Below are 27,429 nucleotides of genomic sequence, written 5' to 3' on the forward strand. Positions count from 1 at the left end.
CTGTCATCACAGTTCTCCATGAAGGATCTGGAAGAAGCATCCTACAACCTAGGGATGAAGATCTATAGAGATAGATCTAAGAGGTTACTAGGATTGTCCCAATCCACGTACATCGATACTATGTTGAAGCGGTTCAACATGGAGAATTCCAAGAAGGGCTATCTTCTGATAGGCCAAGAAATTTCTCTCTCTAAAAAAGATTGTCCGACAACTTCCGAAGAGAGAGAGCATATGAGTAGATCCCATATGCTTCTGCAGTGGGGATCTATCATGTACGCCATGACATGTACGAGACCGGATGTTGCTTTACTCATTAGCAGTAGCGAGTAGGTATCAGTCTGATCCGGGTGAGAACCATTGGAAGGTGGTGAAAACCAACCTTAAGTATTTGAGAAATACTAAAGGACCAATGGTTAATTTATGGAGAATCTGATTTAAAACTTGTAGGATTTACAGACTCTAGTTTTCAGTCAGACCATGATGACAATAAGAGTATGTCAGGATTTGTGTTACCCTGAATGGAGGAGCAGTCTGCTGGAAAAGTTCAAAGCAGCATTCAGTAGCCGATTCCGTATGCGAAGCAGAGTATGTTGCTTGCATCAGATGCCATAAAGGAAGCTGTTTGGATCAAGAAGTTCGTAAATCAACTTGGTGTTGCTCCCTCAATCAATGGTCCATTCTTTTGTTATTGTGACAACACTGGAGCCATTGTACAAGCGAAGAGCCAAAGTCTTACCATAGAACCAAGCACATTCTGCGTCGCTACCACCTGGTACGAGAGATCGTGGAACGAGGTGACGTCAATCTTCAGAAGATCGATGGAAGGGAAAACCTAACTGACCCATTCACTAAAGCCCTTTTGTAAAGGAGTTCGATTATCACAAATCGAAAGATGGGTATTAGTTACTATACAAATTGGCTTTAGTTCCAAATGGAAAGTTGGGAATTATGTCCCAAAGCCAATTTTTTGTTAATTGTAAGAAATTGGAGTTTGTATATGTTTTATTAAAATGAATAAAATTTATTCTGGCATTTTTTTCATTTATCACAAGTGTTTCATCTTCAATTTGAACTCCTGTGTATTGTGATAAAGTCCTTAAGGACTAATTTAGTGGATAAAGGAGGTTTTTATCATTTAGTCCTTAAACCAGTTCGCGACCAAATGATGAGCTATTTATTGGACGATAGCTATGTCAAGTATAGGTCATTGTGTGCCATTTAGTTGGTTGTCCTCTTAACCAAGAAGGTGGAGACACTGTATGGCATACAGGTGAGATGTAGGAGTACATCATCACTGAACAGTGGACTCACCTGCGGAGCACTCCACTGTCAGGAGTTAGCTCGCAAAGCGTATGGGCATAAGTACCCCTTAGATCTCAGACTATCACAGTGACTTGCAAGCAACTCACTGTACTTAGGCACTAGACGACCTGAATTTTTTAATTCGGGGATCGGAAGGATGCTGGGTGCAGTCAAGTACTCGCGAAGTCTGGTATGAGTAAGAAGGGATTGACCACTCCAGATTATAGGAGTTGATGTCTCGCTGTGTTTCAATTCAGTAAAACCTTGGCCAGGGTAAACCAAGTGATAGGTCACTTGATTTGATTATTTGAAATACACTATGGATGACCGGACCCAGAGGTCGACAGTCCACTCTGAGGTCATCTTGAGCATCGATGGTCATAGGGATGAATTATGCAGTAACCATACGTCTAGGTTCTTGAATGTTGCTTTGCGTATTCGACCTATCCAGACATCAGGTATCATTGCTAGATGGTCACCTCGATTAGTGCATGGAGTAGTCCATGTACTATCGGCTTAGTGTTCGAACCTATCGGAGTCACGCACATTAGTCAAGCTAAGTAGGAAGGTCTTGACCCAATTTAATTAGGAATTAAAATTATGGGTTATTTGAAATTTGGTCCTGTCTATGTTCAGCTAGCACTGAACATGAGGTACATGCTAAATTTCATGGATGAACAACTAATTAAGTCTGTATTCAGGGTCAATCAAGTTTCAATTAATGTAATTAAACATGATCAGGACTCAATTGTTGAGATTGAGTTTGATTGGGTCTCAATTAGTGTAATTGGGCTCGATCACGATTTAATTGGGATTTAATTTCATATTTGTTTTGATCTAAATCGGACTTGGATCGAGCCAAGACTGGACCCAATTGAACCTCCTATGAATCGGACTCATGTGGAATTTTTTCGGGTCAAATCATTCAATTGGGCCATCAATTTGGTTTAGAACCAAGTGAATCAATTAGGCTTAACCAATTTAATTGAACCGGCTGACCCAGTCCAATTTTTAATAACCTGTGGACCCATGGACCCGTGGACCAAAGCTCACATGGACCCTTAACTCTCTTTCCCATGGACCCTTAAGGTTTCTTGTGAGCCGCGATGGAGAAAACAGAGCCTTCTTCCTCCCAGCTTCGTCTCCACACCACGTCGCCATCCGAACTCCGTTCGACTTGCCGTCTGGACCAAAATGTCCAGTTTTGAACCGGCTACATTCCGGTTCAATTTGATTTTTGAAATCCGGCTATTATTGGATGGATTTACTATTTTCCCCACGTTTGTTTTTGAAACGAACGTTATGAATTCATAACGTATGGACTCGTAAGGCAGTCAATTACTCCGATTAAATCCTCTCAGCATTGGCCTATAAGTAGGCCACCATTTCCTCTCGATTAACAGATGAATTGTGAGTGAATCAGAGAGAAAAACTAGAGAGGATTAGTGAAGATTGAAGTCTCTGTCTGTGTATAAAACTCACGAAACAGAGAGGCTTAAACAGGAGTTCTGAAGAGAGAAGTGGTTTTTTCTCTCTCAATCCTCTCTCCGGTGGTAAGCATCCAGATCCGGCGACGTGTCCTCTTCTTCCTTTCCTCTGTGATCGGCGTCCGAGCTCTCGGGCATACAGTGAAGATATGAGAGAGAAGGAAGAAGAAGGAAAAGAAAGAAAAGTGTTTTCTTCTAGGGTCCTTTTATGTAAAACATACCTCATTCCCGCAGCGGAAGTTGGTCGAGGTAGGGCGGATCTAGATCTTTGAACGTTGCTTTGCGAGGCCTAGATCTGCAGGCTCTCTACTTCGCGCGCACGCCAAACTTCGTAGGAAGGTAGGATGGTGTCTGTATTTTGCAAAACCAGTTTTTGCAAAAGGACCCTACAAGAAAACACTTTTCTTTCTTTTCCTTCTTCTTGCTTCTCTCCCGTATCTTCACTGTACGCCCGAGAGCTCGGACGCCGATCACAGAGGAAAGAAAGAAGAGGACACGTCACCGGATCTGGATGCTTACCACCGGAGAGAGGATTGAGAGAGAAAAACCACTTCTTCTCTCTTCAGAACTCCCGTTTAAGCCTCTATGTTTCGTGAGTTTTATACACAAACAGAGACTTCAATCTTCACTAATCCTCTCTAGTTTTTCTCTCTGATTCACTCACAATTCATCTGTTAATCGAGAGGAAACGGTGGCCTACTTATAGGCCAATGCTGAGAGGATTTAATCGGAGTAATTGACTGCCTTTACGAATCCATACGTTATGAATTCATAACGTTCGTTTCAAAAACAAACGTGGGGAAAACAGTAAATCCATCCGATAACAGCCGGATTTCAAAAATCAAATTGAACCGGAATGTAGCCGGTTCAAAAACTGGACATTCCGGTCCAGACGGCAAGTCGAACGGAGTTCGGATGGCGACGTGGTGTGGAGACGAAGCCGGGAGGAATAAGGCTCTGTTTTCTCCTCCCAGGCTTTTCTCCATCGCGGCTCACAAGAAACCTTAAGGGTCCATGGGGAAAATAGAGTTAAGGGTCCATGTGAGCTTTGGTCCACGGGTCCATAGGTCCACAGGTTATTAAAAATTGGATTGGGCCAGCCGGTTCAATTAAATGGGTTAGCCTAAATTGATTCACTTAGTTCTAAACAAATTGATGGCCCAATTGAATGATTTTTGATCCGAAAAAAATTCCATATGAGTCCGACTCATGGGAGGTTCAATTGGGTCCAGTCTTGGCTCGATCCAAGTCCGACTTAGATCAAAACAAATACGAAATTAAATCCCAATTAAATCGTGATCGAGCCCAATTACACTAATTGAGACCCAATCAAACTCAATCTCAACAATTGAGTCTTGATCATGTTTAATTACATTAATTGAAACTTGATCGACCCTGAATACAGACTTAATTAGTTGTTCATCCATGAAATTTAGCATGTACCTCATGTTCAGTGCTAGCTGAACATAGACAGGACCAAATTTCAAATGACCCACAATTTTAATTCTTAATTAAATTGGGTCAAGACCTTCCTACTTAGCTTGACTAATATGCGTGACTCCAATAGGTTCGAACACTAAGCCGGTAGTACATGGACCACTCCATGCACTAATCGAGGTGACCATATAGTAATGATACCTGACGTCCAGATAGGTCGAATATGCACAGCAACATTCAAGAACCTAGACGTATGGTTACTGCATAATTCATCCCTATGACCATTGATGCTCAAGATGACCTCAGAGTGGACTGTCAACCTCTGGGTCCGGTCATCCATAATGTATTTCAAATAATCAAATCAAGTGACCTATCACTTGGTTCACCTTGGCCAAGGTTTTACTGAATTGAAACACAGCGAGACATCAACTCCTATAATCTGGAGTGGTCAATCCCTTCTTGACTCATACACAGACTTCGCGAGTACTTGACTGCACCCAGCATCCTTCCGATCTCTGAATTAAAAATTCAGGTCTAGTGCCTAAGTACAGTGAGTTGCTTGCAAGTCACTGTGATAGTCTCAGATTTAAGGGGTGCTTATGCCCATACGCTTTATGAGCTAACTTCCGACAGTGGAGTGCTCCGCAGGTGAGTCACTGTTCAGTGATAATGTACTCCTACATCTCACCTGTATGCCATACAGTGTCTCTACACTTCCTGGTTAAGAGGACAACCAACTAAATGGCACACAACGACCTATACTTGACATAGTTATCGTCCAATTGATAGCTCATCATTTGGTCATGAACTGGTTTAAGGACTAAATGATAAAAACCTCCTTTATCCACTAAATTAGTCCTAAGGACTTTATCACAATACACAGAAGTTCAAATTGAAGATGAAACACTTGTGATAAATGAAAAAATTCCAGAATAAATTTTATTCATTTTAATAAAACATATACAATTCCCAACAATTAAAAAGTCAGAACAAATTAATACTGAAATGGGAATCTCCTAGAGATTCTTGATTGAAACTAAGCTAACAATGCCCCATTGTTGTGTCTTTTAGGTTGATAAGTTCCAACTAGTTTACCAAACCCAAGGGATAGGAAAACATAATGGAAATATAGAGATTCTCATATATTAACAATAGAAATACTGGTTTCAGAAGATGGAACATCATTTTTTTTTAAAACAAGACATGGAGAATTAACTGGACTGTTGTGGTTGGAACAAGGAGGGCATGCTCTTGACAAGCAGTCAGTTACACAATCTTTTGGGAGTAATAAGAGTGTTTCTTATTTCTCAAAATGTGAGAGCATCCAGTATACTCAAGTTTCTTATATGAAGCAAGTTTCCAAGAAACTGCTCAAGGTTTAACAAAAATCTGCTCTACATCCCCTAAATTCTAATAATCCACATGTGCTTCTAGGTAACCTGAGAGAGGCACGATTAGTAACTTTTTGTTGCTAATTTCAGATATTCTGGTGAAAAAATAAAACTAAACCAGAAAGGCAGAAGGCATAAAGAACAAGTACTTCATTCGAGTCATAAATTTTCAGATAAGCCATGTCTACAGGGAGGTCTTGTCTATGATATCTGCTATCTTGTGGGAGAGTTGGACTCCTTCCGAGCCATGCATGTCTTTCGGGAGACAAACAGTGCAGCGGACTGGATCACCACATTCGCAGCACACCACTCTGGGGCCGTCCTATGGAGGGGTTTGGAGCAAGTGCCGGCGGCACTAGAGCGTGTTTTGCTTGATTATTCTGGGCATTCTCATGGTTTGTAGTGAGATGCCGGTACACACACAAAAAAAAAGGTCTATGGGCTTTCTGAAAAGGATCTGCTCCACAAGTACAATGTTAACAGGGTCCAAAACTTTCATCCTATTTCTATATTAGTTGAACTCGTTGGAATTGATCGAGATGCCAGCTATTTCCATAGGGTGGTCAATCATCTACTACATAGGCTCTGGCCTTTCCCTTAGGATTAATAGACAATTAAAAATTTTTCATGCCTTAGATAATGCTAAAGATTTTTTTTACAGAATAAAGATACAGAAACTCTCATAAAAACAAAGGCAATAACAGACAAACATAAAACACCATGAATGTCTAAACACTGGAATTGCACCAAAAAGTGTCCTCTAGCACAGTCAATATTATGCCATTCATCAGCATCATCAAGTAGTTATCATATCACTGCTAATTAAACAAATGGAAATATATATCAAAAGAACTTTAAAAAGCATTGATATTTCTGTTATTACTTATACAAGGGGAAAACATGAACATTCTTTAGAATGCTTTTGGTTATCACAGGACTTTATTAGCATGTATGTGCAATGAATTAAGTTTTAGTTAAACGATTTCTCAGATATGTCAATGTAACAAGTTCAATTTTTCAAATGACTTATAAAATATACTAGGACTAATGTAGACATGCCAATTTGTTGTCCATTAAGTCTTATTGGTTACCCGCTGCATCTCTTTTCTTGTCAGTGGATCACCAATCATAACAGATGTCCGGCAAGCCCGTGAAGCCAACATAGCACGAACTCTTGATGGACATAGAGAATCAGAAGTGTCCATTTTGTAACTGCCAATTATCGAGCAATCTTCTTGACTATCAGCAAGGGTACAAATAAGATCCTTCACGTCTGTGTCAGAGAAAGCAAAACAAAACAAAAACTCCAGATAGTACATTTTATTCGAATACTCCTAAATTCTGGGATATAAATACAGTAACTACAGAACGACCAATTCAAATCTACAAGCATGATTACCTTCCGCTCCAAATGTTATGTTCTTACTGAATGGAACAGCCTTCACTAGAAATCGATGGCCAGGTGGGGCATGAGCATCCTCCATCAAAACAAACCCATTTCTCCTTATAAAAAGCAAAGAAACTGTAAGTGCAAACGCCATAGATACACGACTCGAATTAAGAATGCTGAAATTTGATAAATGCAATGAAAAGCAGGACATCTTGACTCTTCAACAAATTTACAAAGTTTTGCATATAAAAATTTTCATGGGGCTGAAAGAACCGAAGGATGTTAGAAACAACTACACTTTGTAGGTAATACTACTCAAGAAGAGGTAAAAAGTAGTAGTTCATACCATGTAACGTATTCTTGGGAAAGGAATAAGTATGCCAAGATCAAAGTCACCTTTAAAAGAAATGCAGTTTCTAACGGCAAAGCATGCATTCTCTATGTTCTACCTCCTAATGCTCGTAACATGGGACCCTTGAGCAAGTGTTTAAAGTGACATGAAGTGGAAGAGGAAGTAACACCCAAAATGGCATCTAGGCCCCACATAATAAAAATTATAAAGAACTAATGCTAACTGAATCTGCATTGGCTTCTTAGAATCTCAGTGAAAATGAATCTTAAATGAAAGAAGAACAAGAGCCCAAACAGTACAACCAGGCTAATATGGATATCATTAATTTATGATAACTCTTTTTTTTATCAGCAATAACCATGATAAAATAAGAAAACTACAAAACTTTTCTATCTCTAGCAAAGATAAATGGCATAGCAATTCTCTGAAGATGTATCTAGCATCGTAGTATAAATTATAATAGACTAACAAAGTGATCCTACCTTGAATTACATAAAGAAGTGTGGAAACAAAATATATACCTGATTACTTCCATGTGCATAGAAGCTACTACTTCCTCTTCTGGTGATAATTCCAACCTCATTGGCCTTAATATATACATGCATTACAAAAGAAAGAGAAGAGTCAAGACGTAAATAAACAAGTACAAATTTGACTAGATAAAACATTGCCCTTGCCACCAGGTTACAAGTTGAGAAGGAAACACACACAAAACAGTGCTACTACAAGTATTTTTTCATATATAAGTTACAAGTATTTAATTGAAGTTTTTGAGGATTAAGAAATACATGCATTTTATGAGCCAACAGTTATGGATGCTTCAATGACCATCACTTTCACCATTAATAGGCAAGAAATGGAATAAGAAAACAGACTACATTTTAAAGCTTTTTTTTGTTAAATTTCAAAGCCCTTTTTAAGGGAAAAAAGGCCTTGCTTTTCTTTAATCTTTGTAAAACTTACACCTCTGTCTAACCAAATGCCAGTTCCTTGAAAAACCAAAAAATACTTATAAACCACCTTCTGTTTATATTTTTCTTTAACTAAAAAATAAAAACTTAAATTTTCTTTCTAGTATTGCTTTCTATGATGTCATTCTAGTGCTAGATGTCTAGAGAGCATGGTACCCACAACCTATGCACATCTTAGTCTAACCAACAACTAAAATATTCCATAATTTAATTTGTATTGAACAAAAGAATAATGAATGCATATCCCAATCTTTTGAACTGCACCTGGAAACTTAACAGTAAATTATTATAAGATAAATCATGGTTGTTAGGTAGACTCTCCAATAAATTCTGTTTAAGACATGGCATGTAAATGACTAGGTCGACCTTTAGGGTTAGGAAAACCGGGGTTTACTGTCCGGTGACTCCTGTCACAGGACGTAGGACACATTGCATGTTTTTGGCAACCATAACAATTGTAGGGGTTTGAAAATTCTGCTTTTAAGTTTTTGTGGAAACTATTGGTAGTCCAAAAGGGCTCAAGGGGTGACTGAATGATCAATAATGGGCAACAGTTAACTTGGTGATGCTCAGGTAATAGGCCTGATTTAAGAAAAAATATATCGGAATATGCAAGTCCCTCGCAAACCATAGTAGTTGATGCTACACTTCTTTCCCTGGTAATTGTTACATTCCTAATAAAACCACAGCCTAGATACTTTAGTAATCATATACATCTTTTATTGTGGAGAACACATAGGAAGCATAGGATGGCTTGTTATAGTGGTTTCCCTTAATAAGATATCACACCTAAGCATGCTTAGTTTCTGAAGAGATGATCCCATGTTAATTATTTAGCTGCTATCAGTTTCTTATGAATATCACAAATTTGCACTTTTATCACAAAAGAATCACATAACGTATCAAAATGATTATCTCCATACTCACTGAAGTAGGGGCTGTAGGTTCAAGGTGGTTGATTGTGAGAGTTGCTCGAAATTACATTTTTCATCTGCAGCATGCTGTAGATAATGAGAGCAAAAGGTTGTGAAACTGTCAGTTCAAATTCGATGCACATAGCATAATCTAATTACCATGCCATGAAAATGGTCGTAATTAGGACTTTCGGATTCGAGTCACACATTATTCATTAACAATGTTTGCATGTGCACAATATGAGTGGTTCAAGAAAGTACTTTGATGTCAAAGAAAAGACATCACCTGATCTACAATAAATAAGTCATCGTCTAACTTTCCAATAATAAATCCAAGATTGAACTGCCCAACAACCTGAAACATGTCCTCATATTAAAAGGAAAAAAATCAAAGCCCAGATAAACTGAGTAATTAAAACTAAAGCAAGAGTAATGAACATGTAAAGAGAAGAAAGAAGAATAAAACAAAGGAAGAGATGAGGGTATAGGTATCTCTGATCACCTACAAGCATCACTCAATTGCACTAAGATAAAGAAAAAATCCATCTATCAACTCTTAGTTTTAACAGATAATCAGGTAGGTCTTCCCATCTGCCATGTAGCATATAAGGCCTCCTTTTGCCTAGATTTGCCTTCGCTGGGAATTTGATGAGAATTTCCAGGGGGTTGACGTCATACTAACAACCAGCTGTAAAAGCAGTTCAGTCCATTGATCCTTCTCATCTTTGAGTTCTGCTCAGTAATCAACCTTATCTTTTATTGGGAAATGGTAATGACGTTGAGCAAATAATTAAGTTTTCTCTGCAAAATATTTTCTATATGAAAGAATATAACCCTGTTGAGAAAAACCAGCTCAACCATGTAGTAAGAATGAAAATGATAAGACTCTAAATCTAGGATTTAGGTGTTGGCATGTTTCATTTTATAATGTAGTGTTGTACAAATCATGCTGGCCAGTTATGGCATGGTAATTGGGTCCATAATGCTGTATCGTACTGTCCTACTTCATGATTTGTTCTCCCTGGCACAGACCCTTTCTTTTAATTATGAACATTGCATATTACCAGGCTTGCGACTAGCATATACTACATGTTGCCATCTGATAGATAGTACCATCGCATGCCAACCCACATGCAACAGGTGTGCAACAGAATCTATTCAATCCTTCCTCCAAAATATGCTTACATTAACCCTGAACTTGCAAGAATTTAACCATAACACTTCAAAAATCAAAATGACCAAAAACACCCACAGTGACCTAGGTACTCCCACATCACTGCCTAGACCCCCACAATGTGTTTTCAAGCTGCAACAAATATTCTACTGGTTTCCAAGTCTCTATTTCTCTAATAGTCGTCCAAAAAGTCACTCTATTTGGGCTGCACCTCTGTATGGGCTTATGAGATGCTGGCACACAGTTAAAAGTATTAATCCACATCATATCTGAATTCTTAAATATTGAGTTGTGGTGCCACCAGCATAATAAATAACTACCTAATTTTGAGTTCAATTATCAACATGTATTAATGTTGTATTAGTTAATTGCTCTAACCATCATCAAACTGACAAAAACATTACCAAGGATATGGTGAGGCATAGGATATAATTAAACTTATAAAGCGTGCCAAAAAAAAGAGCATCTTCTTGTAAGATTCAGTTTCTTGAATATTTTATTTTATTGATAATTTTTGGTCTAGCATTATATATTCTCTATGGCGATGCATAAATAAGGATCCATATGGTATTAGAGAAGTATCATAAGTAAAGCCTAAAATGTCAGTTCTTTCACTAAAAACCAATCCAAAATAGTCAAGATAAGGGGAAAATTGAAGCTTTACATCAATCTCCACTTTCCTATGAAGTGTCCATTTAAATGCTGCATGTTTCAAGTGTCAATGTGCACAAGACCTTGGATTGAAGAACATGATATAATGCAAATTATTAATGGATACAAACACAATATACAATGCTTAAAATTTTTGTTCATTTATAACCTGAAAAAGCATTAAAACATATACTCACACCCTCTTCTTTTTTATGGAACTAGACTTGCACCCTCAAACATTCCAAAAGAAAGAAAAGGGTATAACCACCCATATATATATATATAACAAATGCCCAGAGTCTGATTAGTCAAACAAGCATTTTAAGGTAATTAAGATGGACTGCCAAAATAGAATTAAAATAAACAATCAGCTAACAGTAAACACCAATTTTTTTTAAAAAAATGGATATATAAGTCATTAAGGGCTGATTCGGATGTTGGAAGATCTGATCAGATGTTAGAAGATCTTATCACTCTGATAGATCTTCTAACGGAGCCTCTCTCTTTTTAAAACATGACTGACACTATGGTGGAAAGATTTAGGAGCTACTGTGGTTGCTAACCAACCCCTGTTCTTTTGGGATAACTAATCACTTCTATGAGGTGATTTATCTAATTCTAAAAAATAGGATCAGTTACTCCTCTGGCCTCCCCAATCACCTCCAAGTATCTTCTTTCTGTCGTAATTTCAAAGTTGATGCCCTGCTTGAATTTCTTATCAGTCGATAAGACCTTCCAGCATCCAAAGAGGACCTAAGTGTTTGTTAGATGCTTTAATTCGAATATACAATGTCAGCAAATTGGGGCAACCAAACCTCAACTGAAAATTTGGCTGGTTAAAGTAGTGTATGTAACTTACCATAGTTGAAATCCTGAATTTCCTAAAAAGAGCTGATCTATTATAGCAATGCTAAAACATGTCATTCTTTTCTCTATTCCTCCTCCAGATTCCAGCAAATAATGGTTTTTCAATCAGAAAAATGGATGCTTCAGAACGCTATATAAAGATGGGAAGTCTGGATGAATAATATTAAACTAAAATATCATTGTTAAGGTCAGAGTGATCATGCAGGAGAGTCTAACAATTATCCAAAATATGGGATACCATAACAAAATCTAATTCATAAACTCCCAATAAATTAAAGACATGGGAACTCTGTGACAACTTTTGTTTTCTCTCTGACCCTTCTCAACTCCCTACATCACAGGTCCTCCAGCCAAAATGTCAGAACATTTATTGATAGATAAGAGATGCTAGGAATTGCTATATTTTATAGCAAAAGTATCACATACAACACCTTAATGGTTTTTATGAAAACTAGTTTTTGTGATATTAAACAAATCTCAACTCCGGAAGCGCATTTTGCAATATTAACATGCCCATTCTGATTCCCATGCCCAAAAACTTAGAATGGTAGTCAACTGGTCATCATTGTTGGGAATTGTGTCCTGAAAGACAATCGTCAGCCTGTTGATGATTGAATTGTATATGAATTAATGAAATTAATAAAAGTTATTTGGCAAATGTTTCATTACATATTTTGCATCTTCGTGAACTCAAGTAATGTAATGAAGTCCTTAGGACTCTATTAAACGATAAAGGAGGATTTATCAACAAGTCCTTAAACTAGTTCGCGGCCAAACGATATGCTATCACTAAGACAATAGCATTATCAAGAATAGGTCGTTGTGTGCCATATACGTTGGTTGTCCTCTTAACCAAGGAGTATAGAGATACTGATATGTCACACAGGTAAAGTATAGGAGTACACTTCACTGAACGTGACCAGCTCCGGAACGCTCTGCTGTCAAGAGATGTTCCGAGTGGATATGGGTATAAGTATCCCTCAGACCTGAGATCACCACGGTGACTTGCAAGCAACTCACTGTACTTTGGTACTGGACTATCTGAATTTCTAATTCAGTGATGGAAGGCTATTAGGTGCAGCCAAGTACTTGCGAAGTCGATGCGTGAGTCAAGATGGAATTGACCCCTCCTGGAGATAGAAAATAATGCTTTTGTGTTCAATTTAGCAAAACCTTGGCCAGGGTAATCTTTGTGAGGAGTCACGGAATTTGTAAAGTTGAAACACATTTTGGATGCACTGATTAAAGAGTTGACAGAACTCTAAAGTCATCCTAGGCATTTGAAGTCATAAGAATTAATTATACGGTAACCATAGTCCAAGAATTTCATAATATTACTTTATAATTATTCAGCCTATCCGGACGTCGAGTACCATTGTTAGATGGTCACTTCGATTAGTACAGGAAGTCGATCTTGTGCTACCGGCTTAGGTTCAAACCTATGGGGTCACACGCATAGAAGTTTCTAGGTTGATCAAATGGCTGATCGACGATTAAGAATCGTCCAGGGGCACATCGGTCAATTCGATTGACAAATTACCCAAAGAAAAAGTTGCAGTAAAATAATTATTGAATTATTGAAGGATTAATTAGCAATTAGATTGCTAATGAACTCAATTGATTCAGGGTTTGACCTAATTGGATTGGCTTCGATCCGAGTTGATTAGGCTCGACCCAATTGGATTGGGCTTGACCCGAGCCTTTTAAAAGTCCTTATTTGATAAGGATTCTAAGTTCAAAAATACAGAAATTGATAAGAAGAATCCCTAAATTTTAGGACCCTAACTTTCTTTCTTGAAGAAGAAAGACACCTCATCCTTATCCCTAAAATTAGTGGCGCCTTTCCTCTTTATTTTTGGCGTAAGGAAAGAGGAGGCGTGGGGCTATTTTTCAAAAAAATATGGCGCTTCAAATCTTCCTAAAAAGATTGGAATCAAATCCTTAATTTATAGGGACAGCGTGGCGCATGAAGCAGGGTGGCGTGCGGCTAAAGTTTGGGGCACATGAACCCCCTAATTTTTAGGGATTCATGGCGCAAAATTAAAAGAGGATTTGTTCACCTCTTAGCTGCCGATTCACTAGAATTTTTTGAAAATTTTATCAGCCAAATTCGTTGGCTAAAATAGGTGTGAGGCATGGGGGGTCTTTTGGCTATAAAAAGACCCCCATGCCTAGGGTTTGAAAGACATGGTCTTTAGAAAGGGTTCTGAATTCTGAACAAATTCTGAGAGCCAGCCGCCCTCTCTCCTCCTTCTCCTTCATCTCCATTCTTCATCCTCTCGAAGAAGAATCAAAAGTTGAGTGCTTCGAGGGAGAAAAGTTCAGCCACTGCAGCACCTCTACGTGAGCTAGCACTCCTGCAGTTGTGGATCATCCTAGAGCTTCGCGTGGACTATCCGTAGAGGCCGGACGCGTGTGCGGCTACATAAGGTGATCAAGGCATCATCAAAGTCCTCAAAGAAAAAAGGTATTAGATATGATCTCATTAGAAATTAGGATTAGAAATCAACTAGGTTGCCGAAATTCTGCATGACTACATATTAGACATAGAATCCTGCATACTTATTTAGGATAAATGTTTAAAGTCCTGGATCTATTTTTGTTGTAGAGATATGATCTCTAGCATGCATAGGAATTAAATAGTTTAATTCATACTTCTGCTATAAAATTTTTAAAAATATATGTATGCGACCACTAGGGTTCCCAACAATCATAAACACTCAATGTTATTCATCTAAGTAGGATATGGTCTATGACAACAATTGTCAAGACTGAGTGTATGTGACTACCTTCATGCGTCCAAAATCTTCTTTTCTGAAAAATCTCTCGAACTCAACAATAGCTGCCGCTAAAGAGCATGCTTTTCCCTCATCATTTTCTGGTTGAGAATTTGCAAGTGTTGCAGCAGTATAACACCTAAGGCAAGGCAAATCAAGTAAAAACAATAGGAAAAAAGTCGTAGCTGGACATAAAGATGATATAGGTAGTTTTCTAACTCTATATAATGTAAAGGATAGATTGTTCAATTACCTTGCAATCCTCTTTCCATCATCTGATGAATTGTTTGAACATAATCTTGAGAGCCTCTGTTGCCTTCTTCTTCTAAGATCATTGATATTAAATTGCAAATATGAAGACGTAGTCATAAGGGAACAAGGTTTTAAAGTGTCATTAATTTTGTGTTGTGATTCAAGCTCTGAAGGAAAGCCTGAAAGGTTTGCTGACTTTATTTCCAAATCTTTGTCAGGTGAAGATTCAGAGTTTGCTTGAGCAAGCAATGGAGTATCCTGTAATCCTGAATTCTGCTGGGGATTGTAACATTGCGTTCAGTGCAGCTTTACAAACAATTATGCTACCAATATGGAAGAAAAAGAAAAAGAAGATACAGTACCACTGCAAAATATATAGGAAGTGATCAAAATAAATAAGTTTGCTTCAGAGCATCCCTAAATTGAGTCTACTTTTGCTAGTTAATAGTGCAATCTCATGCCAAATTTTTGCTAAACTGTCCTCACTTAGAAATGAATGTTAACTAGAATGCAGTCTACTCTGAATCATATGGGTTCGGAATGCATTTAGAGTAACAATGGTTGGGCTCGCATATGCTAAGATTCTCATATACTATAAATTATCGTACATTAGTTGGTATGTCATATTCACATATCAATCTAATCCTTTGTGAAAATCTATATATGCATGACCAATAGTCCGCCAATAAATATTCCTGTGCAAAGCCAGAAATGCAAAACATGACAAATGACAGGAGATAACTAGTAACGGTAATGTTTACAAGTCCTAAATGGTGCACATGCCATTCCACCAATTTCTGCAGAAATCCTCCTAAGATATATTTTCTTACTATGATGCTATTCCAAAGTTCTTATTTCACAATTTCCAAAGAAATTAGTGAAAGAGTGGAAAAAATAGTAGCAGAAAACAATGATTAGCTTTCCTTTTAAGTGAAATAGATTAGATAAGTCCTCTCTTGATCAAATGCCTATTTACCAGGAAAACAGGAAATACTTATGCAATCTTACTAGAGAAATGGAGATGAATAGTTTAGGCCATGTACAGGGGTTTAATTTATTACAAAATGGGGTTAAACCAAGAGCCTTTGAAGGCCTTTACCAAAGGGGATCGGGATATTAACTGAGCTCTGCTGCAATTCTTGGGCAATGAAGAGATCTCTGAGATTCAGGGCACATTCTCGCACTCGTGTTAAGTTTTTGGAGGGAGTCTACTTCTTTTAGAGTTCTGTTCTCTAGGATGTATAACCTAAGTGCTTCATGGTTTTCTGGCGAAGTGATACGAAATGTCACCAGGCTTAAGTCTTTTCTAGGTTTATATAGCAGAGGAGGTAGCAGATACTATAGAACAGTTTACTTACAAATGATCCAACCAGAACTGAGGCTGTGTTTCTATTTCTTTCGTATTCCATTATACATGAACATTGTGACAGCATGACTTTTATTTGTGGCTATAGTAAAAGAATGAAAGTTTCTCTTGGACAATGTATGCCATCTCTATTCATATAGAGGACCAGCTAGTTCTTCATGCCATTTTCTATTAAATTATTTACAAGTTCCCATCTCAACTGTATTGTCTTCTACTGTCAATAAGAAGCTTGGTATTTTGATGAGTTATCAGCAAGGGCATAAAAGTTGATATGGTCTGATACAAAGTCCGCAATCTTAGTATTGAGTGCCGTCCTCGCACATTTCCGGTTCGGCATCTTGGAACCATTATAGTACAACACGCACCTCTTGTCGAGATAGCTTCCGATCCCTTTTTCTTATTTTTATCATGGTACCACCTGAAATCGGGCAATATGGGTCCGTATGGTATACTACGCATCCTGCTTCAGGTGGTACCAAACGGTATGGGGTGGTTTCACTCGGTTTGGACCATGATATGCTGTACCGTACCAAACTGAACATTATCGGATGTACCGTACCGTACCGGTATCGGTATCGATAGCATACCGAGTGTCGGTATGCCAGACATACCGCGTACCGTATCGTACCGATACTATGCTAGTGTGACACCAGTACGAGGTCCAGTACCGGTACAGTGAACCTTAGTTTGGACCGATACATACTACTTTGACTCATCTACCGAACAGAGGTGCCATGATGGTACCTTAGTGGTACAGTACGGTGTGGTCGCTACAAATTGGTACGACGAATCTTGGTTTGATGTATACCATGCCAAAACTATACAGTGCATGCATGTTGATATTCATCAAGATCGGTATGCATTTTTTAATACCTGCCCATACTTCAGTACGCCATAAAACTGCACAAAATTTACAAATCAAAATACACATGAATACGGTCAAACCTAAGAAGTTACTTGGTTATTTTCTCGTTTAGGTGGCTTATTATTTTTTCTCTCCCGAATATCTCGATCTATCTTAAACTTTTCCATAGTTTTTGTTAGACAAATCAAAAAATGCTAGTTCCCGAAGGCTGATATGGTCGACCTTCGGGGGCTCCTTGCCACTCACCACTCATTGCTGCGACAGCATGAGATCTTCTGGCAACAGAAGTCTCGGATTCAGTGGGTAAGCGAGGGAGATCGCAATACCAGATTTTTTCATCGATCGACGGTTATCAGGAAGCAGCGGAGCATGATCCACTCCCTGCGAGACAGGTCGGGCCAGCGGGTGGAGGGAGAGCCGGCCATCAGATAGGTCTTGCTTGACTTCTTCTGCTCCCGATGGACGGAGGATGGGGGCTCTGGTGATGTAAGCCAACTCCCGACGGTAGATGTTGGAATTGGTGCCAATGATAATGCAACCCTCGTTCGGCCAGTGTCAGAAAGGGAGGTGCAGAAGGCAGGTCTGGGCTCTGGCATAGGATAGAGGCCCCTGGACCTGACAAGTTCCCCCCTCTTTTCTTTCAAAAATATTGGGGCATCATACGGGGAGCAGTTATGGAGGCTATTCTGTGCTTCTTAGCTCGGGCAACAATGCCCGAGAACTGGAAGGCCACCTTCATTATGCTGATATAGAAGTTGTGGCAACCTTATACAAAGTTGTGGCAAGGATGGCAAGGATAATGGTGGGCAGGATGAAGCCCTTGTTGCCCGACATTATCAGCCAGGAGCAAGGGGCTTTTGTGGCTGGTAGAAACATTTCTCACGACGTCATGTTGGCCTAGGAAATGATGTAGGATCTTCAACGGGCACCGAAGAGGCGAAGCCTGATGGCAGTCAAGCTGGATATGAAGAGAGCTTACGATAATATCAGGTGGAGTTTTCTAAGGCAAGCGTTGGAGAGCTTTGGTTTCCATAGGATATGGATTGGATGGGTTTTAGGTAGGGGTGGCAATCGGGTCGGGTCAGACATAAACGGGTCGGGTCAGATGCAGATCAGGTCATAAAATTGTAAACCTGAACCCGACCTGTTTAATAAACAGGTCAGAAAATTGCAACCTGAACCTGACCTGTTTATTAAACGGGTAACCCGACCCGACCCGTTTAACCCGTTTAATTAAAAAAAAAAATTGGGACAGCAATGATCACAGATTCACAGGCTCACAGCCAGCCCTAATGGCGCCCTAAATTAGGGATTAGATCACAGATTCACAGCCAGAGTAGGGCCCCTAATCTCTTCCTCCCAAATTTCAAATCCCTCCACGGTGGAGAACCACCGATTCAAAATGTCACTCGCAGCCGGCCCTACTCTGTCTTCCTCCATGATCCCATCCTTCCGCAAACGGCAAACGAAGAAGCGAGGGAGGGAGGGAGGGGGAGAAGGTTTGTGGGAGTGAGGGTGAGTCGTGAGGGGATTGGGGAATTTTCTGTGGGCTGCCCGACCGTCCCACCCTCCAATTAGAAGCATTCATTGCAACGCCAGGTCAAGGGATTTCTAAGAAAGGGAAAACATCAAAAGTACAGAGAAGCGAACCTCGTTATCTAGGGTTGGATCCATCCCGATGGAAGACCTGATCTCCCTCTCCTCTATATCCCCATCATCCCTGACATCCTCCCCGCCTCCGCCGCTGCCGTCGCCATCCTCGCAGTCATCCGGCTCGTCGAGATCGTCTTCAAACTGATCCTTCTTGGTATCCCTCGCGCCCTTGAGCTTCTTCGCGAAGAATCCGCTCTCGACGAAAGCGGAGGAGCAGGGGTTGTCGTCGCGGTCGGAGCCGGCGCCGCGCTCGCGGTTCCACTCGCGGCGCTCAACCTCACCGTCAGCGACGGACCAGGAAGACCCCGGGAAGGAGCTCCCGGGGACGGACTCGAAGAGCCGGGAACCGAAGAGCCGCTTCACTCCCACCTGACCACCTCCCAGCGAGCAAATAAACAAAAACATTGGAGAGGCGAAGAGTCCGGACTCCGGAGGAAAGCTGGAGAGGAGAGGGCTTGGGAGGGAAGACACTCGAGAGGGACGCTGAGGGAGGGAATAGAGCTCGGGCGGCGCCGGCGCACAAACCCTAAGTCCTCACTCCTCAGTCCTCACCCTAACAACGGAGAACGGGAGAAGTCTCAATTAAAAGATCCATCTAAAGTCGCGGACGGTGGATGCGTGGAGCAGTGAAGCCAGTGGACGGCTGGTGGCCCTCGCGTTGAGATTGGGCCGAGCGGGGAGTTGGGCCGAGGCAAAGAAAATGGGCTGAGGCGGGGAGTTGGGTCGGCCCTCGGCTTTGTGGATTGTGGCCCTTATCTATCAGCCCAACAGTTAAACAGGTTACACGGGTTAAACGGGTCCGATATCTAAAACCCGTATCCGACCCAATTAATAAACAGGTTAAACGGGTCGACCTGTTTACGACCCGAATCCGTTTAGGCCAAACCCAAACCTGTTTATGGCGGGTCGAACACGGGTCGGGTTGGCGGGTCGGGTCATATTTTGCCACCCCTAGTTTTAGGATGCGTCCGAAGGCCTAAGTTCTCTATCTTGGTCAATGGCACGCCGTCATCTTTCTTCGAGTCCACCATGGGGCTTCGACAGGGATATCCTTTATTATTATTTGTTTTGATGGTTTGTCTCGTGCTTTGCAGGTTGTGTGCCAGTCGGAAGCTGGAAGCCTAGGTTCCAGCTCCAGGGGCTCGACCCATGTCCCATTTACTTTTCGCTGATGACTGTCTTCTTTTCGCCAGGGTGCGGGCTTCTGATGCACGGGTCCTCAGTAGGGTATTGGCGGATTACTGCACGGCGTCTGGGCAGAAGGTGAACTTCCAGAAGTCAACAATTTATTTCAGCTGTAGCATGTAGAGCAAAGTCAGATGGAAGATCCAGAGGATACTGCAGATGCCAGAGCAGGAGGGGATCTAGAGCTATCTGCCATCTCAGACAGGAGACTACAGGTGGCAGAGCGTTCTGGTTTGCTACAGCGCATCCAAAGCAGGTTGGAGGGTTGGAGGGCTGCCTCCCTCTCCATGATGGGCAAGTTGACACTGGTCAGATCAGTGCTGAGATCCATGCCAGTCTATCTTATAGCCAACACTGTGGTATCAAAGACGATTCTGATGAGGATAGAGCGGCTTCTTCGGAGCTTTCTGTGGGGGTCATACAGAGGGGGCCATAGGGTGCACTTGGTGGCCAGTGAGAGCGTCTGCTTCCTCCCTCCCAGAGGGCGATCTGGAGGTGCAGTCTCTTCTAGAGAGACGTGAGGCTTTCTTTGCTCGTCATGCAGTTCAGTTTATGTTAGAGCCACGGAAGCTTTGGAACCAGGTGATGGCAGCCAGCTATAGTCGTGGGGCTCGGCGGGGATGGCACTGAGTGATCGCAGAGTTTCTTTCTTGTGGCAGGAGATTGGGAGGTACCTGTCAACCGCTTCGGCGAACACCAAATGGCTGATAGGTGATGGGCGCAGTATCGATGTGGCCGGTAACTCGTGGATGGATGCTCTTTCCTTGAGGCGCTGGCCGACCATGGTTGATGCTGCAGGAGCAGAGGGGCTGCAGGTGTGTGACCTCCTAGTACCAGGAGGGGCAGAGTGGAACAAGACCAGGCTATGACAGTTGTTTGGGGTGCATCTTGCCGAAAGGGTCTGGTCCCTCTCGGTCCTGTCCTGTGCGGGACCAGACATCCGGGTTTGGGGTACCTCATGCAGGCCCAGTGCTAGGTTGGGGGATCTCACCCGAGTTATCTAGCAGGAGAATGAGCCAAGGCCGGACTGCACTTGGATCTGGAGGTTCGGGCTTCACCTGAAAGTAGCGCTCTTCTTATGGAAGGGGATCTGGGATCGCCTGCCGACGAACGCGGTGCTGAGTAGACGTGGTTTGAGGATTCTCCTCGACTGCGAGAGGTGTGGTGTTGACGAAACGGTGGACCATGTGCTATTTCAGTGTACATGGGCAAAGTTGACGTAGCAGTGGGCAAGAACGCCGCGGGAGGCCTAGAGTCAGAGACTCAGAGAGTGCAGCTCTTACAGGTGATTCGTCAGTAGTCGGATAGTCCACTGACACGTCAGAAGGCCGTTAGAGCGACTTGCACAGCTATCAGATTTGGCTGGCAAGAAATGCTCGTATCTTTGACGAGCGCAGGATGTCATTGCGGTTTGTGGCGGAGTATGCCCGAGTGCAGACGGCGGAGATCAGTCATCCGTTCTCTTCTGATGGACCTTTGATAGCTCGGAACACCTGGGGTTCCCCTTTTGCTCAGGTAGCCCCTCAGATGGTGTTCTTCACTTGGGAGCCTCCACCTCCGAGCTTCCTCAAGGTCAACTTCGACGGATCTGTTTTGGATGGAGGTATGAGGAGAGGTGCGGATTTTGTCATACGAGATCCGTACTTCAGGATGGTGGCAGCGGGCGGCTGCCAATTATTCAACACTTCAGTTCCCGGGGCGGGGTTGAGGGCTACCTGGGCAGACTTTCGACATGTGAGGCGAGTGCTACAGGCCAGCTCGGTAATCCTGAAGGGCGACTTGGCCATGGTGACAGATGGATCCAAGGGGGTCCGAGGGATGTGAGCTCGGACCACCCCTTGCTCCGGGACATCTGGATGATGACAAGGCAGGGTGTGGCCTTTCAGGCCAAGCATGTATTTAGAGAAGCCAACAGGGCTGCCGACTAAATGGCTGCTTACGTGGCTAACCATTCAGAGCATACCTTGTGGTCAGGAGAGGAAGAGTTGCCTCGGGCACTCCGTGAGCTTGTATCTTCTGATTTTATTAAGTGTATTCATACACGCATTATATGACGAACCAGCCAAAGCAAAAAAAACATGCTAGTTCAGGACTTGCTACTAACCAACAATGTTTCATCTTTAATATATTTTTAAGATACTGTATTTATTTAGTATCATTAAAATTCTTATCTGAATGTTGAAAACGCATCCACTTATCACCACAAAGCAATCAAACCTCAAATGAGTTGTGCTATTGTGTCATAATATGCCTTTAGCATACTTTCAAGTTTCAAATAAAGGTTGAGGACTTAGTCTCTATCAGGCGTCTCTCATCTAACTAATGCAGTATTGGTACCTAGCATGCCCCAAATACCCAAAGTTTGAACTATCTGTGGGTCCATGTGGTATGTAGTGTATTAGCAAAATCTAAAATATAAAAAAATAGCAGGATAGCCGCATTAAGAACATATGGAGGAGCATTAACAAATAGGCTCACCATCTCATATGCAATGAAGTTAAATGATCGTCAAATAGATAAGAATGCCCATAAAAAGGTATCAAGTAGGGTATGCAAACAGCTCCAAAGTTTGTTGTACTGGTTAGTATCGTACCATATCGGTACCAAATTGGTATATAGTCTCATACCATACTGACACTCGATATGTTTTGCCGTCTTGTACTGTACTACGTACCAACACTATAAGATGACACCAATACGGAATCCGGTACCGAGATAGCGAACTATAAGCAGCTCAATACCAAAAAAGTCGTCGGTCATGAAGGCACAATTGAAGGTCTAATATTAAGAAGAGTAGGTTCCCAATGCATTGTTGGCAAGAGCCTGCATAAAATCTCATTACACACATGCAAGAATTAGCAAATACAGTGTAGATGTGTTGAAGAGTATGCTTAGACAACACTTTCAGGTTTCAACTAATGCTTTGAATTTTGGTATATAGCGTGATACTAGTCCCTTATTAGGATAATATGCTCCTATGTTGACTCATGGTATATTTTTGGAATCATCAAAGAAAATAGTACCATATGACTGTATAGAAAACATCAAGCCTTCATTATGATATTGGTATTCTATTAGGTTGTTACCGGACCGGTCTGGTCCCTGACCGGTACGATACGACGGTGGAAAACGGTTCCGGCGCCGGAACCGAGCGGTTCCTGGTGCGAACCATGCGGGACCGCAGGGAACAGCATTGGCGCGCGCCTGCGTGCACTGGGCAGCACACCGGTTCGGCATCAGTACGAACCAGTACTAAACCAGTCCAGAACGCCTACCAGTACCGGTTCGGCGGACCTTGCAGTACGCCCTGTATTGCCTAATACGGTTCAATATTTAAAACCTTGCTTCAACCTTGGCATTATGAAAATACACTGCAGGATGTGATTATCTGAAGACTTCTAAGTCCTTACCAATAATAAGTTTCTAAATGTGGCTCAATAATGACAACAAACTAATCCTCTGAGTACAGCTCACCAAGGAAAGCACAATGCAGTAGGACTAGGAGCCGCTTCAACTACATTACTAGTCTATGCTGACGAAAGCAATTTACAACATAAAATGAATGAATATCTGGCAAAGGTGAATGAAGTATTAAAAAAAAGTTTACATACCCCACTAGATCCTCCATCACGCATGTCATATTTACCAGAAAGGGAAATCTCCTCTCTGTTAGAGATATTCAATGATACATGGTGCTCCTCTAATGTTTCTGTGCTGGCTTCAGGAGAATTATCCCCTTGATCATTACATGTATGGGATCTTGAGACTGAAGCATGCATTTCTGAACTTATTTTTCTGACTTGACAAGAAATATTTTCATTTCTCAGAACGGGCATTTCAGACAACACACTGCATCTATTTTCATGCTTCCTCTTACTTGGAGTCACAAAGTTTGTAAGTGAAGATTGTACAAGATTTGAATGAGAAACTTTGTCTTTCTTCATTAATCTTGGGTGATTTGCACTCTTCCCATCAATTTTCGCAGTTGATTTGGCAGAGCTACTAGATTGCTTATACTGGTAGGCAGAAAGACTTTCAGATTTGTTGATCTCACACGCATTAAGAGTCAATTCCTTTTGTTGAGAGCTTCTGTCACCTTGAACAGTTCCCAGTTTCTCATGGAAATCCTGACTCTGCACTTGCGGTGTCTTTGGTGAGTAATCATCCACAACCAATTCTTGACAAGATGAGATTTCCGCGAGCCCACCACCTTTAGGAGATTCGGGTGTTGCCAAGGGCTCCTCATCATTATGATGAACATCCGAGTCAATGATATCTGCCTCTTTCTCGCGCTCCCTAATGTTGTTGGTAGAATAACTGCACTGATGAGGAGAATATATCCTTTCTATAGCTGCTCGTAAAGAAAGCATAAGGGAGTTCTCATCAGAAAAGAAAATTTTCCTCTTATCAGGAGTTACATTAACATCATAAGATGTAGTTGGTACAATAAAATTCAAGATTGCAATGGGATATTGCTTGGCATTTGAGAGTCTATATAATTCATTGACAAGTTTGCTGATCTTTGGCATATCAACAGGTCTCCTATTTACATAAAAAAACTGCCTGTCTCCCAAATTACGACCACTGCCACATCCTGGCTTGGAAAGAAAGCCCTCGATGGTGCAGCCTTCAGATATGCATAAACTCAAAGGCGCTAAGCATTGGAAGGTGTTTAAACCAAAGACAGTTATGATATTATCCTTTATTGAACTGCTTCCTTGAGTTTTTAGCACCACAGATTTTGAACTTTTGCTAGTCGAGTTCGTGCAAAGTAATCGGACTCCTTTAGCAATTATAGCATATGCCTGATAAAGCATGAAGAAAAAATTAGATCCAATTAATTACTTCGGAGAAGGCATTAACGACAATCTTTTTTTTTGAAAAAAAGAAAAGAAAAGTAGAAATTAGGGCATATGCATATGCATAAATGAATGATACTGAAAATATCAGCAAGGAGAGTAACCACCAGGGAAAGCAATACATAAGACAATAGACAACCACCCAAGAAGAAGATCCTTAGAACATAATGACATGTAATAGTTAACCAAGTACAATGGGTTGAGACTAAGTGAGGAATTACAAAACTGACAAATATAATTCATGAAAATAACAAGTGAAATGATTCCTATAGTAGTGTGGAGAAAGGCTGTCTCACATTTAATAAAGAAACAAGCTTTCCATATTCTCGCCGAATGTTGCGACTAAATTCCTTACTTCGCACGGGCAAAGTGGAGAATAATTTCTCAACAGTCACAGTGGTGCCAACTTGACGTGCAGTTTTCCTTTCATTTGTTACCAAACCTGAATGATCAAATGTCAAATGTGTGCCAACCGGCTCATTTTTTGTTCTTGTTTCCACAGTCAACTTCCCCAATGCACAAAGGGAACTTAGTGCCTCTCCTCTGAAGCCAAATGTTGTTAAAGTGTGAAGATCAGAAAAATCTGCTATTTTGGAAGTATGATGCTTAAGAGCAAGGGCCTGCAGCAAGTCAAGAGAATAGTTATTGCCAACACAACCAAAGAAATTACTAGAAGTGCAAGAAGAACTATAATGCTGTATTATTAATAAAAGCATAACAACTTATTTTGCAGAGAAAGAAAACATGAGGGAGCAGTGGCCAAAATGCATAACATTCGAGAAGTATGAAGCATTTATAGATAAAAGAATATGTAAGACATCCTCAAAATGCATGTGAAACCATTAGAAGAAAAAAAAAGGCATTTCCCAGATAGTTTCCATATTGGAGAATAGTGCACAAAGTAATTGCAGGCACAGGAATGAGAAGACTACAACAAAAAAATTCCTACTATTTGGAAAAGAACTAGACTAGGAAGACCAAGATTCCTAAATACATTTTGACCTAACATGACATTCAACTAATTTAAAACTCCACTTCGCTCTTCTTAAATTGTGACTTATAAATAGCTATGGTCTTGGTTTCCTTTTTTGTTCCAAGAAAGGATTGATGGGTCGCTGACAGGGCATGTCACCCAGCAGTTGAAATAAAATAAAAGAAGTTAAAGCCTTTTCTAGTTAAAAAAAATGAAAAAACGAAGAACCTAATAAGTGTTTTGTTGACACAGTTCAGTATCAGTACTCTAATGAGATCCCCAGCCCGCCGAGCCAAATCCATGATGGCTCAACCGAGGCCAACCTCGGTCAAGGCCAAGGATCGGGCCAACTCCACTGCATGGAGGCTTGCCCGGGCCCCGACCAACCAAGTCAGAAGAAAGCGCTCGGGCTAAGCCTATCCACATCAGACCACAACAGGCTAAGCCTGACCGCATTAGCATGCGCCCAGCTAAATCCAATCAAAGGCGCCACGCACCAGCAAGCACAAAGGACCCATGCGTGCCTAAGTGGCACGCCACTTAGCTCTCGACCAACCCATGCCTAGCAGAAGACCAAGTCAATAACAAGCCAAGCCAGGTGGCAATCATCCAAAGGCCACAAGCGTGGGAGCATAAAGGGAAAAGCCCCTCATTCCAGAAATGCAGACATAGCAATCCGTGGAGGAGTCCCAGGACTCTTCCATGGCCATCCGATCCGAGAAAGCAAGGGCCCAGATTCAACGAGCCAAAGATCAGCACCTCATGTGCGTGCGCCAAGTCACCAATCCGCACACATGAGGAAATACAAACAAGGCAGGATCAGCAAGGCGCCAACCAAAGGCAAGCGCAAAATAACAAAGGAGCGGCCAAAAGATGGCAAGTGTAACCGATGGAGAATCCCCCATGCACGTGACAAGTCAACAATCCATGGCCAAAGAGGACATTAGCCAAACACTTGTCAAAGGATGAACGGATCACTCGCTTCGGCCAACCAAGTGCGCGCCCAAAGGATCCAGCCTTCCACCTTTGCAACTTCAGCATGTGACCTGCATGGGAGTTTGAATTTAAATTCTCCATGCAGCCGATTAGGAAGTCTTTTGAATTTCAAATTATCCCGCCAATAAGCCATATGTGGCACATGAGTTTAGGCCTCTTGTGAGGAAAATCTTGGATCAATTGTCATTTAGCTCTTTTGAGTTGTAAGTTCCTTAGGGAGTCGGCCGCAAGGCTTGGGCTAGAGTAGGATAAATCAATCCTCTCTAGACTGAATTAGGCTAGTATGGACCCTTTTCGTCCTTACTAGAGTTCTTGTTACCTTCGTTGTTTTTTAGAATTCAAAGCCACATACTTTTCTTCCATCCAAGTTCTTTGTATGGTGTGTGTTTCTGCTGAGCACTAGAATAGGATTCTAGGCGAATAGGCGAGAGTTCCAAGCAGCAAGAGATAGTTGTGTTACCCGCCCAAAGTCGGTCCCACGACCACCATCCCATCTCCCTCGGCGGATCCTTGGCGTAGGGTTTGGGATCGCAACGCCCTTGGCACGGGGTTTGGGATCGCAACGCT

At 41.4% G+C, this 27,429-nt stretch overlaps 1 protein-coding gene across 3 annotated transcripts; it reads right to left on the reverse strand.

Annotated features, from left to right (window-relative positions):
• Positions 1-5,698: 5,698 nt before the first annotated feature.
• Positions 5,699-25,624, reverse strand: LOC120109601 (DNA mismatch repair protein PMS1-like). 3 transcript variants are annotated; one of them, XM_039123358.1, is made up of 9 exons: positions 25,190-25,624; positions 23,646-24,839; positions 14,967-15,241; positions 14,726-14,852; positions 9,531-9,599; positions 9,258-9,331; positions 7,881-7,946; positions 7,017-7,117; positions 5,699-6,890 (listed from the first exon to the last, which is right to left on the reverse strand). In XM_039123358.1, exons 1-9 carry the CDS (start codon positions 25,607-25,609, stop codon positions 6,691-6,693), a joined length of 2,526 nt encoding a protein of 841 aa, XP_038979286.1. In that variant the 5' UTR covers positions 25,610-25,624; the 3' UTR covers positions 5,699-6,690. The 3 variants fall into 3 exon arrangements, with proteins under 3 accessions (XP_038979286.1, XP_038979284.1, XP_038979285.1); XM_039123356.1 differs by having other exon boundaries at positions 6,261-6,890; positions 7,017-7,120; XM_039123357.1 differs by having other exon boundaries at positions 6,474-6,890; positions 7,017-7,120; positions 14,967-15,238.
• Between the last annotated feature and the right edge of the window lie 1,805 nt (positions 25,625-27,429).

The sequence above is a fragment of the Phoenix dactylifera genome, unplaced genomic scaffold, assembly GCF_009389715.1.
Source record: "Phoenix dactylifera cultivar Barhee BC4 unplaced genomic scaffold, palm_55x_up_171113_PBpolish2nd_filt_p 002468F, whole genome shotgun sequence".
In the NCBI taxonomy this organism is placed as follows: Eukaryota; Viridiplantae; Streptophyta; class Magnoliopsida; order Arecales; family Arecaceae; genus Phoenix; species Phoenix dactylifera.